At 50.3% G+C, this 16038-nt stretch overlaps 1 protein-coding gene across 2 annotated transcripts in view; it reads left to right on the plus strand.

The window, feature by feature from the left end:
• Positions 1–16038, plus strand: part of DLGAP2 (DLG associated protein 2) — a 783049-nt gene that overhangs the window by 160561 nt on the left and 606450 nt on the right. For both annotated transcript variants that reach the window (XM_047713358.1, XM_047713386.1), the window contains exon 3: positions 8313–8367. In XM_047713358.1, the coding sequence (XP_047569314.1) occupies positions 8313–8367 (55 nt within the window). The remainder of the gene's footprint in view (positions 1–8312; positions 8368–16038) is intronic.

Genomic DNA, 16038 nt, shown 5'->3' on the forward strand with positions numbered 1-16038 from the left:
GAGATCTTTTTTTTTTCTTTTTCCCCCAGAGCAGTTTCACATTAATAGCAAATTGTGCAAAAGGCACAGATCTCTGGGGACAAATGATGTCTGCCCCCCCATCCCACCACCTCCTCTCCCCCCACTACCACCATCCCCTCTGGTCGGGGCATTGTCACCACTGATGAGCACCCATGGACACGTCCTCATCACCCAGATCCTCAGAGCACATCAGGGTCACTGTTGGTGTTGCACACTCTGGGGATTTGCACGAATGTGTGGGGACTCCTACCTGCCATGACAGGGTCACACAGAGTAGTCTCACTACCCTAAACCCTCTGTGCTCCACCTGCCCCTCTCCCACCCCCCACCCTCAGCCCTCCCTCTCCATCCCCAACCCTCCGTCTCCATCCCCAACCCTCCTTGCCATCCTCAACCCTCCCTCTCCATCCTCAGCCCTCCCTCTCCATCCCCAACCCTCCTTGCAATCCTCAACCCTCCCTCTCCATCCTCAGCCCTCCTCTCCATCCCCAACCCTCATCTCCATCCCCAGCTCTCCCTCTCCATCCCCAACCCTCCTCTCCATCCCCAACTTTCCCTCTCCATCCCCAGCCCTCTCCATCCCCAGCCCTCCCTCTCCATCCCCAACCCTCCTCTCCATCCCCAACCCTCCTCTCCATCCCCAGCCCTCCTCTCCATCCCCAACCCTCCTCTCCATCCCCAACCCTCCTCTCCATCCCCAGCCCTCCCTCTCCATCCCCAGCCCTCCCTCTCTGTCCCCAGCCCTCCTCTCCATACCCAGCCCTCCCTCTCCATCCCCAGCCCTCCTCTCCATCTCCAGCCTTCCCTCTCCATCCCCAGCCCTCCTCTCCATCCCCAGCCCTCCCTCTCCATCCCCGGCCCTCCCTCTCCATCCCCGGCCCTCCTTCTCCATCCCCCCCATCCCCAAGTCTCCCTCTCCATCCTCATCCCCTGGAAGCCACTCATCTGTTTACTGTGTCTGTAGTTCTGCCTTTTGAGAAGGTCACACAATTGGAATCACAGAGTAAGTAGCCCTCAGACTGGCTTCCTCCACTGGGTGATGCACATTGAAGGTTTCTCCATGTCTTCATGGTTGGGTGGCTCATTTCTTTTTTTGTGTTGAATAATATTGTATTGTCTGAAAGGACCATTTTATCCATTTACCTGCTGAAGGACATCTTGCTTGCTTGCTTGCTTCCAGGTTTTGGGGTTCTGATAAACCTGCTGTAAAATCCACATGCAGGTTTTGTGTGGGCATGGTTTTTCAGCCACTTTGGGAAATAGCAAGGAGCAGGATTTCTGAATTGTATATGAAGGGTGTGGTCAGTTTTGTAGGAAGCAGTCAACCCCTCTTCTATGGTGGCGGCACCAGTCTACCTCCCACCAGTAGTGAGGGGGAGCCCCGGGCACCACTTCCTCACCAGCATGTGCTGCGGTCAGTGCTCTGCATGCCGGCCATTTCCGCAGGTGCATGGGGTGGGGGGGTGTCTCACTTAGGCTTTTGTGTAACTCCTTTGGTGAGATGTTTGGTGAGATGTGTGTCAGGTTCTTTGGCTCATGTTTGGATTGACTTGTGTGTTTTCCTGCTGGGTTTTAAGTGTTCTTTGCATATTTGGAGGATAATAGTGCTTTAAGAGATGAGTCTTTTGCAAACATATTCTCCTGTCTGTGCCTTGTTGTCTTTTCTGGAACGTGTGTCTCACACAGCAGAAGTGTTTAATTTTCGTGAAGTGCCACTTACCAACTCTTTCTTCCGTGGCAGAGCCTTTGCTGTTGTGCCTAAAACGCCATCCCCATGACAAAGGGCATCTAGGGTTTTCTTCCCTGTTGTCTGCTAGGGGATCTGGAATGTTGCCTTTTACATTTAATCTGATTTATTTCAAGTTAATTTTTGTGAGGCTGTAAGCTGTGTGTCAAGGTTCATTATTTTCTGTGGAGGCGCCTGGTTGCTTTTGCGCCCTTGCTGGGAAGAGCCCTGCGTCAGCCTCCCTGAGCGGCTGCTGCTCCTTGGCCGCGACGTCAGCCATGTCCACGAGCGTCTGTTCTTCTGTCCTCTTCCCCTGCTCTGCCCTCTGTTCCTTCACTAACACCTGCCGTCTTCATTCCCGTTGCTTAAATAGAAGCCTTTGACCTAACTCCTCATTTTACCACCCTTTATGAATGTTTTGTCAGAAAGTGACTCTGGATTGGACCAGAGTTTGCTTCTTACTCCTAGCCCAGTTTTGGCCTTTATCCAGGTTTCCTGGACACGTTTTGAATAATGAGGTAAAGACTGAGTTCAGATGGGTCTTAGGGTACACTGGGTGGCTCCGTGAAACCTCTATCTTCAGCTTGGGTCATGATCTCGGGGTCCTGGGATCGAGCCCCATGCTGGACTCTCTGTTCAGCGGGGAGCCTGCTTCTCCCTCTGCTCCAACCCCCGTCTGAGGTGTCTCTTGCTCTCAAATAAATAAAAATAAAATCTAAAAAAAAAAAGTCCTCTTGTTTCTGGTACTGTTTCTGTTTCCTCTGATTTTGTCTGTCATTCTCAAAGTGGGGGTCTCTTTAAATGCATGATAATACTCAGCTGTGAGTCTTCATTAAGTGTGAGACATTAAACATTGATGTAGAGTTTGTTTTTGGTGAGTATGTGGGGCTTATTGGCTGGTGGAATTTTCCACAGATCTAGTGGCAAGCCAGTTTTAACTGGAAGGCCAACATCAGCCGGAGGTATGTTCTCTCTGCCTGTTTTAGTCTCCAGAGGAGAATATCCCGGTGTCCTGCTCAGGGATGTGAGGGCTGGGGGAGCTGACCGCCCGCTGTTCTCCCGAGAGAAGCTGGAGCTGGGCTCTGAGGCAGCTCGGTTGAGTGTGCAAGGTTTGTAACCAGCCTCTCTGTTTCCAGCCCCAGGACGCCACCCCAGCCCCTTGTTCTCTGGTCCCCTCTGGCTCGTGTCCCTGGGTGTGGGGAGGGGTCCTGTGCTCATCTGCCCCACGCCTGCTCTGGATACACGCTGTGCTTCCGAGCCCCGAACCATGCGCGTCCTCGCCCAGAGCTTTGTCAGGGGACAGTCACATCCTTGATTTCTGGCTCTGCTAAGAAGGCCCTCTTTCTGCTCCTTACCTGTCAAAGGGAGGTTGAAGTCTTTTTCATGGGTGCTCACACATTCTGCTCTTCTGTGTGATTTGTCCCGTAGCCACTCTGCCAACTTAGGATCCCGATGGACCGTGTGTGGAAGGATGGACGAGTTGAGTGTGTTGCTGTGTAGATACGCAGCATCCCCTGTGTGTGGTGGTTCATCAAAGATGCTTCTTCCTGGCCAGCGAGCGCCAGTGTCACGGCGGGTTTTGTAGAAATGTACTGTGTATTTCCGTGTGTGTGTCTGTGTGTGTCCGTGTGCCTGTGTGTTTAAAGGCGCAAGAAAACTTTATTGAACATTTGGCATGGAAGTCTTTCCCAGCTGACACACGAGACCCAGCACTGTTTGACCTGCATAGTGTGAGGAGTGTGTTTGGATACGTACTCCATCCCTGTAATCACGGTCACAGACGCACCCATCACCTCCCAGAGGGTTCATGTCCCTTCTCTGTGTTGCGGTGTGAACACTTCACGTGACATGGATGCTCGGCATGTGCCAGGCGCTTGGCACGGGACCGTCAGCCCTGGCGCTGCATGTCCACTGGGCTCTTAAGCCCTTGAGCAGCGACCGGCTGGCCGTCCGGGCACTCTGTGCTTTCCCAGCACCTGCATAGCATGACGTGGAGTGTGTGCCCTTCACTGAGGGAGATTGCTCTGGTTTGCTGGTTTGTGCTGCAGAAAGCCCCCGTGGGCCCCCATGTCCTAGACATGCCTCAGATGAGGATGCTGGGGGTGCGTGGCTTGCCCCAGAGCACAGTCCTGATGCTGGTGTCTGGGGCTCCGGGGACCCTGTGCTCGGTCACAGACCCTGTGCCTGTGTGTGTGTGTGGACAGCCTGCACCATGAGTGAGGAACATTGCCAGCGTGTGAGCACTTCCTCGTCCACGTGTGGGAACATGTGCAGACTTGCTGCTCCCTCACGGCCACCCTGGATGTGGTCTCGTGGGAGCCGTGTGCCGACAGGCGCACTGTGTGTCGAACGCTTGTCTCCCTGGGCCAGCTGCTCCAGGCGGCTGCTGCAGACAGACAGCTCATGGCTGGCAGTGCCATCTCCTTGTGCTGCATGCAGCTGAGCCCACGAGTGGTGTGCCGCACCCTGGGGTGGCAGCCAGGTGGGGGCCAGCTTGTGGGAGCTCTGGTCCCAGCCTCAGTCTGGCTCTGCGACCTGCGGCCAGTGTATCATCTCCTAACTGCCTCTCACATGGCCCGGGAGAGTGCCGGGGGTGTGTGAGGGAGAGGCCTGTTAGACCCGGGGGAATCCTCAGTCCTCGCCCTGTGAAATGGAAGGGCTGTCTGTCTCATTCATGAGAGTCACAAGACACAGCTTCTTGTGGGAACAAGCCTGCGGCTCTTTGCAAAGCGTGAAATTATCCAGTAAGAGTTGTTGGAGTGACTCTGTGTAAACCTGTGCTCTCGACACGCCACAGAACACATCTGTCGTAGGCTCACATGCTTGGGGGGCACGTTGCATTGTGTGGTATATTCCTGAGATGGAAAGGGCATAACATGAACTTGCTGTAGGAACCACAGGGAAGCAAGGCTCTGAGGACCTTCAGGCAAACATGGTTTGCTGAGTCCACGCCTGGCTTCTCGTGACACCAGCCAGAATGACCACGCAGGAACAAGGGGCATGTGCCCAGAGAAACTGCGGAGTGGTGAGGACAAAATAACAGCACTTAAACGATTCTTTATTTCTAAATTTGGGTGTAGTTGACACAGGACGTCACCTCCAAACTTTGTTTTCTTCATCTGAAAAATGATGCTGATGTTTGCTGTCTGTGCTATCCAATATGGCGCCCACAGTCTCGCAAGTACTTCAGGTGTGGACCGTGCACCTGATGGCCGATATTTCAAATTCTGATTGTCTTCACTGACTCACCCTTACTGAGCCTGTGGACTGGGGAGTGCAGTGTTGGACGAGCAGGATTTGCTCCAGCACTTTTGACTTCATGCATCAAAGAAGGCACCCCCAGAGAGGGCTGAGGACATGGGGTGCAGTGAAACCTTGAAATTGATGTTTTAGGGATAGATTTTCAGTTGGAAGACTCTGGACAGAGGACATGGAGGATGTAATTAGCAGCTGTGGTCTCCTAAAGCATGTGGTGTTGGTGTCATGCTCATGGGCATTTGGGCAGGTGCTCACGGAAGACTCTGGGCGTCGGTTCGACATAGGCTGTTTGACCCCAGCTGCCTGTGGTGTGCCTTGCCCAATGTCCCCCAGTTACCTCAGCGGCCGCATGCTCTCCTAGAATAGGCAGGAAGGGACCCTTGAGATCAAGGGATGCACATGGGAGTCCCACCTTCCTGCCCCCTCAGCCCATGTTGGAGGAGGCAGAGGTGTACACGAGGCATTTTTCTAAGATTGAACACCAGTGTCTCACCTATGGCTACAGCTAGGAGGGACTTGTCAAGATTACGTGTGTCTGCCATTTTTGAACACAAATTGGCTGCCCTCAGGAAGGTTGCAGGTGAATTCTACCCATGACTGTTTGTAATTTCTCTGGGCCCTAATATTCTCCTGCTTGAGGTCCCAGAAGAGCCATGCAGCTTGCTTGCAGAATCCACGGTTGTGATGGGCAGGAGGGCTGCCTTGGTGGAACCTTGTACTGAGGAAGTGGCTGTGTCGGTTGGTGGCAGGTTGGTGGCAGGTGGTGCAGCATCTGGGTGGGAGTGGGAGAATGTGACAGCTGGAGTGGAGGGATCAGAGGGTCGGGCACAGAAGGCCATTGAGGATTAACCAAGGGGAGCTGGGCGTGGGCGCCACTATAGTATTTTAGAATCACTTGTCCCATAAGCTGGGGTTTGTTTGCCTAAATCCATGGCTTTCAAGCTCTTCTATAACACAACTTGGCCACATGACATGGACACCCCTGGAAGGGCCCCCACCACTGCAGGGGCTGCAATTGTTGTAGCACATCCAGGCCCTGGGGGTTTCCTAGTTCTGCAGAAGGCACTGATGGTGCATGTGCCCCTGCCCTAGGTGTGAATCACTGAATCTGAAAGGAACCTCACTTTACCACTTGGGTCCCTCCCAGTGATTCTGTGCACTGCCCAGACACCCGGACCAGGTGTCTAGAGCTGCCACATGTGATGGGGGTTAGCTGGGGGAAGACAGTGCCTCTGCTGTGTAGGGCTAACCCAAGTGCCAAGCTCCACTCCTGACTCCCTTCCCTTCCTCCCTGCTGTGTCACCTGACCTCACTTCATGCGCCCCTCTGGTTCCCGTGCCTGACCTTCTGTGAGGCCCTCATCATGTCACCTTGAATTCAGCTCATCTGGATGAAAACGCCACCAGCACCAAGGTATTGGCTGGATTGTGTGGTGGCTAATGGATCCAGATTCCATTTCTGCTTCTTGAAGGGCCCTTGTGGAACGGAGTCAGCTGGGTAGTTTGGAGCTAAGATTGACATTAGGGATGCACCTGTACCTCCATTGTGAACATTTCTGTGGTGTAGCAGTTGCTAGTAATTCCTTAGAATTAGAAGCGGCATGTTTGATATGTCACTGGGGAGGAGACTGCGGGTTGGGAGACCAGTCCAGGGGCTTTGCAGTGGACCGGCCAGCATGCCCCCTCTGGGTGCTTACAGGGGCTGGGAATGCAGGAGGGCTGTGCACTTGCAGGACCTGGTTGAACATCACCGTGGAGACTCATGCTCCCATCCTCCATGCAGATCACGCTGTTTGCAGCATGTCTCCGATGCACAAGACCATTCCTCTTTTTTTTTTTTTTTTTTTTTGAGGGACATTATTTCTTAGGCCTGGTATTAACCTGTAAGGCTTTTTGGAAATTGGTGGAAAAGTCCGTGAACAAGTGTATTGGTCCTGGAATGAGAAGGATTGAAGATTCCCAGGGAACCCAGAGCATGTGTACATGTATACATGTGTGTGCGTGTGTGCATTATTTCCTTATCTGACCTTGAAGGGTAGGGGCTAGTGAGGGAGAGAATAATGCCAGAATGATGCCAATTTCAGACCTGGTGAGTGGAGAACCCTGGTGCAGGTGGTGGAGTTAAGTGATGACATTGACTTTGTGTTGTGTGTTTTGGTATTTTCATCAATCCCTCATTGTCCCAACTAAACTGTTAGCCTTACAGGAGTGGGGGATGTCTTTTTGAACTTTTAATTCCACATTTTGGATTTAGTGGGTTCTTATTTGATTATTGCTTTGTTTCTGTCTCTTAGATTTGTTTAGAGTTGAAAATCGGTCATGCTGTCTTGTCTGCAATTGATGATACTTGGGCGAGAATTATTCTTTCCCCAGTGCCGAGGGATGGCAGAGGCATGGAGGAGGGTCACAGAGGGAGGCTTTGTGACTGCTGTCCCATCTGTCAGAAGTAGCTGTGTGAGTCCTGGGCCCAAGGCGGTTGAGGGCAGGGGCTGGGTGGGGCCCCTGTGCACCATCTTCCCCTCTCCCTCCCTCTCCACTAAGTCCTTGCTCCAGGATAAGTAATGCCTGCTTCTGGGCTGGGAGTTTGGGAGGAATGGCTGCAGCTGCATCTGTGGAGAGTTCAGGAAGGAAGCTCAGCCTTTGCTCTGGTTGAGTTTGGAACGCACCGCCATACATCCCCACAGAGATCTCTTCACTGCAGGTGCTTTTCGTCTGTGCTCACAGTGCTGAATTTTCTAGGGAAAGCCATATCCTATTACTTCCACCTTCCCTTATCAAGTAAGATATTTCCTTCATCATTTACTACCAAACTTTGACTGAAAACACAGACTTCTCTTCCCCATTCTTCTTTGTGACTCACCCTGGATGAAAGCATCTCTGCTTAGATCCTACGAAGCAGGCCCGGTACACTGTACTGCCCCAGCAGTCCTCCACTTTCAGGCTCTAATTGCATCTAATATTTTAAAAGCCATCACACAAATTGGTGGGACCATTTGCCTTATTGTAGGAGCCCCTTGAGAGCAGCTTTCAAAGTACTCCCAGGACCCATTAGGGGCATACATTAAATAGAACAGCATTACCGTTCTGGAACAGCATTTACAATGAGCACACCTACCTGATTAACCTTTCTGATGAAAAATGTATGTCATCAAAATTTTTCTGTATTGTTTAATTTATTAGAGCGTTCTGCGCGTGAGGACTCTGCAGCACTGAACGACCTTATTAGTAAAACACTCACCGCATGAATGAGATACCTTTCTCTATCTGAACAATAACCAAATATGTTTTATTTATGTGTTTTGAAACAGGTGTTGCCCGGCATTTTGCAGAAGCATTGCTGTATCTTACCAGACAGAAATACAGGTAAATAGATTTTGTTCTTTTGCTTTGAGAGCATAGGTTGTATGACACGGAAAATTTGAGGAATATGACTGTATAATGTAGGTGTCTTGTTTTCATAGCTGCTGCTCTAGGGCAAGATTGTCTATTGACCGAATAAGCACAACACTGGAGTGTTCAGTTTTGCAGTGAGTTATAGCCTGAGCTCAAAGATCTGTTTTTGATGGAGCAAATAGATTTAGGTGATAGTTGTCCTGGATTTTTAAGGGAAACTGGTTATCTTTCGAAGTTGAATATGTGAGTTTCAAAGTCGTTGATTTTGCTGGCCGTGCTTCCTCATTGAGGAAGAGCACCATTACTGGCTAGCATGGAACGCCTTGGTGGTCCGTTCACCGTCAAGACTGCCAGCAGTCTGGTTGGGAGCCGGGCAGATGGTCTATGCTTAAAGTCCTGAGGGTCTCAATGAAAACACAGAAGGATGGGTGTCTCGCAATGGGAGGGTGTATGCCATATGACTGCTCACAGATACAGGTGGCTGGAGGTTGTAGGCGAGGTCGTTTGCATTACTTTTAAGGAAGCATGATGGGGGAGTGCTGGTTCCTGAAAAGAAAGCTTTGGAAGTTTGTTGTGTTAAAGTTCAGAAACAAACAAACATGAAGATCACATGGAGCTTGTTGTTCTATGTGTCTTTGTCTTAGTTACTCTCCTCCGTGGGTTTTCTAGTTTGGGGCATTTTCATCAAAGAAATAGCAGGTCCTGAGGAAAAGATGGGAGGGTCTGTCTTTTCTGCTGAGGGCTAGTTCTGAGAATTACTCCTTCCTGGGATCAGCTGTGTCCTCTCAGATATGTCTGTCTGCATCCCAGGATACTTGTGTTGGGTATAAAACAGAGTTGTGCTGACATTTCCTTATGTTTCCAGCTTTAATAAAATGAACCATAATGGACTCTGTGGGAGTCAGAAGAGTATAATGTGTTGGGATGTACTCTGCTTTTAATATAAACAGCATATTAACTAGCTAGCATGATTATTAAAATCTCATTCTAAAGTGGTCAGTAAGTTATTGTTCTGTATTATGCATTCCAGTGTGAAACACCAAGTATTTTTGGGAAAAGTAGGATATTTATTTTTTTTTTTACTTATGATCATGGACAGGTTATATCACCAACCCTATTATTTTATCAACAATAGTAGTGGCCACTGTTACATCACCTGTTCAGACATACATTAGCTGTGACTTTGAGCACACTTACAGGGAAGTTTTTTGAGAACAGGGTTAGGTATTTTTTGAGTCTCTTTCTATATTCTGGAAGTCTTGCTTAGTAACAAAAATATATGAATAGGTCACATACAAAGAAACAAAGATTTCTGTAAACTATGTCCATCAACAATAGTGATTACAACGCAGTTTAAAGCAGGAATGATTAGTTTATATCTTCCAGGCAAGTTTCTGAATCTAAGAAGCACGAAATTAATGATAAAAATAATTAAAAGTTAAATGCCATTCTCTGGGACTCTGACTGGAATTTAAGTGTTGAAATGAGCTTTCTGTATTTTTAACCACTCTGTTATATAAGAAGTTTCAAGTTAATTTGTGAAATACTGCCAAATTCAGATGTTTTATTTGCTTTCTGTAGGAATCCAAGTAATCAACCTTTAAAACCAAGAAAGCATTCTCCCAGTAAGACTTGAATATTTAGGACATTTGCTAGGCAATTTATTTAGAAGATTTTTATATTATAGAAGTGGTTGTAGAAGACCCAAAGCTATGACATTAGGCACGGTTTGGGGAAGGAATCATATCAAATGAGAGGAAAGTAGAGTCGGCTGAGATGATAACTCTAAGTGTCAGTTCGTTCAGAATTGAATGATGTGTGCATTCTGGTTTTTACTGTGTAATGTGACTCAGTATGTCTGAAGCTGCTGAATTATTTAGGAAATGTTTAGAAATTTCTTCAGACTCAGATGTAATGGTTATTGCTTTTGCATTTTAATAAACATAAAAGTTCCTTATGAACAAGAATGAACTTTTTTTTTTTACTTTAGTGACTATATAGAAGTATTTTCATATTTTTGATGATGATCAACATTGGAGTGGGTCAGGAGTTTCACTTTAGGAAAAAGAAAGTGGTTCTAGAGGTGGACGGCAGAGATGCTTATATGACCTGAGTGTGGTGTCACTGAACTGTATGCTGAAAAATGGTTAAGATGGTAAATTTTAAGGGATGTGTGTTTTACCACAGTTCAAGAACAGAACAGCTTTGGGATGAGCCATGGCTGTCATGTTCTTTTTGTTCTTTAGTTATTTTTGAAATGCTGTATATACTCCATTAACTCTGTTTGTCAAGCTGAGGACCTAGGAGAAGATGCACATACTTGTAGGTGTTTTTGCTGTTATGGAGTCAATGTACTTAGCAGATCTGTGACAAACTATGATGAGTGACATCTGATGGTGCATCGGAAGTGGTCCTTCTCTGGGTTAGACATGACGAACATCGTCTTCTCGTGGTATCTTGATTACTCATGATAGTTTTGGTTGATACACAGAGCTGGAGTGATTTCTTGTGACCAGCGCCGCAAATTGCCTTATTTTTCATGTTCTTCTCAGGGACACAGAGAGTTGGGGAGGCAGCGCGTGTTTATGTCGTGAAGAAGAAACACTTGCAAGATCACAAATGCGCATGGAGGCTTTCTTGCATTTTAAAGTCATTTACGTCAGGCTTTGCTTCTAACCACTGTTCCCTTTTCTTGTTTTGGAGACTGCTTGACCCTTTGTCTGCCTTCAGTTTGCCCTCTCTCTGGAGAGCCCTGCTGTTGAGCCTGTGCACGGGATGAGCGCCATTTGCGGGGAAGAGTGGCTGACGTGGTGGACCATGCAGGTGGATGGTTGGCATGTTAGTGGCTGTCTTGGACTCAAATCCCATACCAACCTTGATCAGAATGGCTGCTGAGGGGTCTGAGGACCCCTCCCTCGCTCAACCGCATTTTGAGGGAGCTGTGTCTGACCAGCATGTGGGGTGAGGTCAGGTGTTTCACATAATCTGTGTCCCTTCATGGAAACTGGCTCCCTGCATCTGAACTCCCCCTGGCTGGTCTTTGGTGGAACCCAAGGACACCATCCAGTTACAATAGTCCATTTTGGACCAAAATGGTGCTCATTCCTGTTGGTTTAGAACCTTCTTAGACAGTGACTCCTTCACAAACATCATTATATTATGATTGGCTATTTTCAGCACTAAAGTTAGCCTGTCTTTGAGCTTTTATAGGCAGTTTCTACTGTAAAGGTGGTGGAAGTTGGGATGTTGTTTTCTTGCTGTATGTGACTCACGGTGTGAGTGGCTTATCATCTCTCTTGTTTCTCACAACATTAGTGTGCAGTTTCTGAATAACCAAGATCAGGTTAACACATGGTGGCAGCCTCCCATGAAAGAGATGCAGACTATGGTTATATGCTTCTTGAGCAGTGAGGGGGTTGGGAGATGCTTTGTTCTTTGCCGGTCAAGCTTCCTTGTTTGGATCATCACTGGAGTTGCTTTATTGCCATGTCATTTGGGGATGTCGTAAGCTTTGCAGATCCTCCTGTATCTGGGATACACAATAGGCTGGGGTTCTGATCCTGAGCTCCACTGTCGTGCAGCATTTATCCCGTGTCTCCTGGGAGACAGCCTATTCGACAGCTAAGAATAAGAAATTTCAAGAATGAATTGATTTTGTCATCAAGCAGTGGTGTGTCCTCTGCAAAGCTTGACGTTAAACAACTGAGCCAGGATACCTCAAGCAGGTGGAGCATGTGGCAGCCTTTGATTTTTGAGAGATGGTATACCCCTACATGACAGAATGAAAAATGTGAAATAATTTGTATATAAAAATCAGGGTGGAAAATTGTTAGGTTTTCCCACATGTTTTGTGGAGCTGACTTGTGTGTGTTTGCAGACATGCACTGTGGTATTCACTGAAGGCATAAGGGTTACTGACTCTGATCATCACTGGGTCCCTGCCCACGAGACACTGGTCAGTGTCCAGCAGTGGGAGCCGAGGCAGGAAGCCCGGTTTCTGTGCTCTGAGTGCCCTCACAACTTGTTGCCAAGTGTGGGTCCAGGAGGCATTCTTGGCCCCCTGCCCTTAAAGCTGGGGAGAGCTGGTTCAGCTGCACCTCGGCCACTGGCTCCTGCCTGTGCTTCCATGTGTATGGCACGAGGTGTTTGTCAGCAGGGTATGGTCCGCGTGCATTCTCCCTGGGGGGACACACTGTTCAGTTGTGTATAGGCTAAATAAACTCTTGGGTTGAAGTTGAATGTTTGTAACAGGGTATTTAGCTTAAAAAATTCTATATAAGTTGAGCAAATATTTTTTATTATGTCTGTTTGGATGTAGAGTCTCAATGCACTCTTACATAAGGTTTTGGAGGCTTAATTACACATTATTGAACTTCTCAGTGATCATGGCTATTGAAACATGGACACCCACTGGGGCCATTTGCAGGTGGAGTTCGGAATACAGAGGGAGCATAGTTGTTGAAAGAGCAGGGGTGATTGTGTTTGGTCAGTCCTAGGTTTTAAAAAGCTTTCAATTTCCTGTTGGGCATGTCAGGAAAATCAGTGAATGAGTCTGCGCTCTTTGCCACAGCTCTATCTCAAGAGGACCTGGTTCCCCATCCCTGGGGCAGAAGAGGCTAGTGCACGAGTGGTAGTAGTTTCTCAGTGGGTGTGTGGTTCCCAGAGCTCTGCATACATCTGTGTCTCCCAGCATGGAATTTGAGCCCTCTAGTGACAGTGGGCATCACACCTTGTATTTCTACTGTGACTCTAGTTTAAAAGGCTCTTTCCGGTCGATTTGGCAAGTCCTTCAATTTCCTTGTGCAATAGGGATCATCACCCCATTTTGCAGATGAACAAGTAGATCCAAAGGTACAGGTGACTCTTCCATGTTTTCGCACAGCTGCTCAATACTTTGCTGGGATGCAAATACGTGTGTTCACTCTACGTCTGTATGTGATACCTCAGTGACTCTTAATGAGTCCTTCCTGACACAGGTATTCCTTGCCAAACACAGTGCCAGACAGGCAGTACAGGCCAGGGGTGCCAGTGAGGGGCCGCCTCCTCAGCCTCTGGAGTTTCACGATCAGATGGGCAAGTGCTGCAGATGGCTTTGGTGCCAAACAGATGCCCAGTTAAGTGGGACATCCACCCCTGTGGCGTGCTGAATGGTTTTCAGTATGTCAGGTGAATGACATTTGAGCAGACTAGGTTTAGGGTGAAATGTCACTTCTGTCAAAGACCCACATTTCAGTTAAGTTTCCTTTACCCAGATACTGAAATTATTTATAAAAGCTTCTGAGGTGTGCAGGTGGGTTGCCTTGTGCTGTGACTCACAGTGGGGATGGTAGGGACGGCTGTGGGAAGGCGAGGGGCTGAGGAGAAGCCAGGAGGATATCCTTGATGCTTTGCCCGTGTCTCTGCAGCCCAGCGAGGGACACTTCCTTCCCAGTCCACTGGCTGGGGACAGAAACAAATCTTCATCTGCTGGAAAGGGTTTTATTTCATAAACTGACTTTATTAGAAACTGAGTTGTGCTATTTAATTAGTGCCAGAATGAAAGTTATGGATCAATAGTTTTAAGGCCAAAACAGGTTTTTTCTTCCATGTGTCTTATTCCTCACCCTGAGGGCTGGCTTTTTGCCTAGCTGGCCTCTCTGTGCTGAGCAGAAAAATGTCACCCCTTTGGGAAGGTGAGATGAAGTACAGTTCCAGTCCCACTCACCCCGGGAGCGGGCACTTCTCTGTGGGGCAAGTACGTATATTTGCTGACGGAGGTTTGTGGTTCCGTGGCAGTTTCATGGGGAGACACACAGTTCTGTGGCGTGAGGCCGGACATAGTTTGGATGCATCTCCACCGGCTGTTTCATGACTGAACCTGGTGTCTGAGCCCACCTGTTTTCATGACACCGCCCCCCCCCAAACTTCCTGGGGTGTTGCTGTGTGGTTCCGACCTGCGGGGCTGTGAGTCTGCCAGGGCACCCGGACTCACTCCTGGCTGGGAATATGTGCAGCTTTCCATGCAGGCTCTCACTGTGGGAGCTCGGAGCCTGGATCTCTGTCCACCTCCTGGTCCTCGCGGTGCTGGCCACGGGTGGTGCTGATCCCTGGACTGCATTCCACGGGAGCAGAGGGACTCCAGGTGCCCAGCGAGGCCACCATGGTGACAGTGCTTGGTTTGTTTCAGGAGCCCCGCAGAGACACACAGGGTCTGTGGCGGAGAGCTGCCCGAGGCTGGGGGAGTCTGCGCCCAAGCCTCGGAGCTGTGGCTGCAGGGTGTGCCCTGAGTGCGTTTAGGGAGTGTGCCCAGGCGCATTTAGGGGGCCGGGTCCTGCGCCCTCAGTTCCTCTGAGGAGCTCATCCCTGGAGCACCGACATGGCTGGGGTTCTGGGGGGGATCTTGTGACTGAGGGCGAAGATCCGGATCCAACTTCCGTCCACCTGTCCTCTGTCCAGCGCTCTGTCCAAGGATCTGTCCGGGGCCTGTCTGCCCACAACATGCCCTACTCCCATGGTGTGGCCCGCCCACCTGCACTTGGGTGTGGAGGAGTCTGCCCTGCCCTCTTCGTCCTCTGCCTCAGTTTCTCACTCAGGAGTCTGCGTTGTTCTCGTGGAACAAGAAGTCACTGTAGGGCCTGTCATTTGTGAGCAACCCCGAGTTCCTCCGGTGTGAGACGAGATACCCCTGGTCCGTCCAGGCAGAGAGCCGGTGGGCTGGATCGATCCGTTCATCCAGCCTAAGCCCCCCTGCCCGCCGGAACCGAAGGGGGAAGGTCCTGAGTGAGCCCCAGTGATCGTTCCTGCGCCGAGGGTCACCGCCGGCACCGCGAGGCGGTCCTGGGAGCCGGGGACTGAGCTCCTGAAGGCCTGCACTGGGTTACGGCTGACCCGGGGGATGCGGGGACCAGCACCCCTCCCCGCACTCGCATCCCTCGGCTCCCACTGCCCCTCCCCGTCTGTTTCATTCGGTACAGGAGGGCATTGGGGGCCCAGAGCTCGTGAGGCCGCCGGCGTCTCCTCCTGAGGTAACTGCCCTGAGCTGAGCGCGCCTGCGTGTCCATAAGGGAACGGCTGCTCTTGGTCTTTCGGTGTCTCCACAAGCAAGACCCTGTCGGGCGTGGACGCGCGCCTCCTTCTCCCCGAGTTCACATGTGCTTGCGGCGCTGCTTCTCCCAGGGAGCTTCACCGACTCTCGTCCTTGTTGTTTCTGGCTTCCGCGGCGGCTTCTCTCACTTCTGGAGGAAGTCCACTGTCAGTCACGGCCGAAGGAGCCGGAAGTCCGCGGTCAGTCAGGGCCCCAGGGAGGCCAGAAGTCTGCGTTAGTCGGGGCCCCGGGGAGGCCGGAAGTCTGCGTTAGTCGGGGTCCTGGGGAGACCGGAAGTTCGGGATCAGTCAGGCCCCCCAAGGAGCCGGAAGTCTGCGGTCAGTCAGGGCCCCGGGGAGGCTGGAAGTCGGGGGTCAGTCAGGCCCCTAAGGAGTTGGAAGTCCGCGGTTAGTCAGGCCCCCAAGGAGCCGGAAGTCTGGGGTCAGTCAGGACAGCAGGAGCCCGAAGTCTGCGGTCCGAGTCCGCAGGAGCCGTCCCGGCAAGGCCTTGCGGAGGCCGCCTTCTCGCCCGCAGAGAGCAGAGCGTGATCTCTCTCCCGCTTTTTTCCTGAGGGCCCG

The sequence above is a fragment of the Lutra lutra genome, chromosome 2 (assembly GCF_902655055.1).
Source record: "Lutra lutra chromosome 2, mLutLut1.2, whole genome shotgun sequence".
Taxonomy (NCBI): Eukaryota; Metazoa; Chordata; class Mammalia; order Carnivora; family Mustelidae; genus Lutra; species Lutra lutra.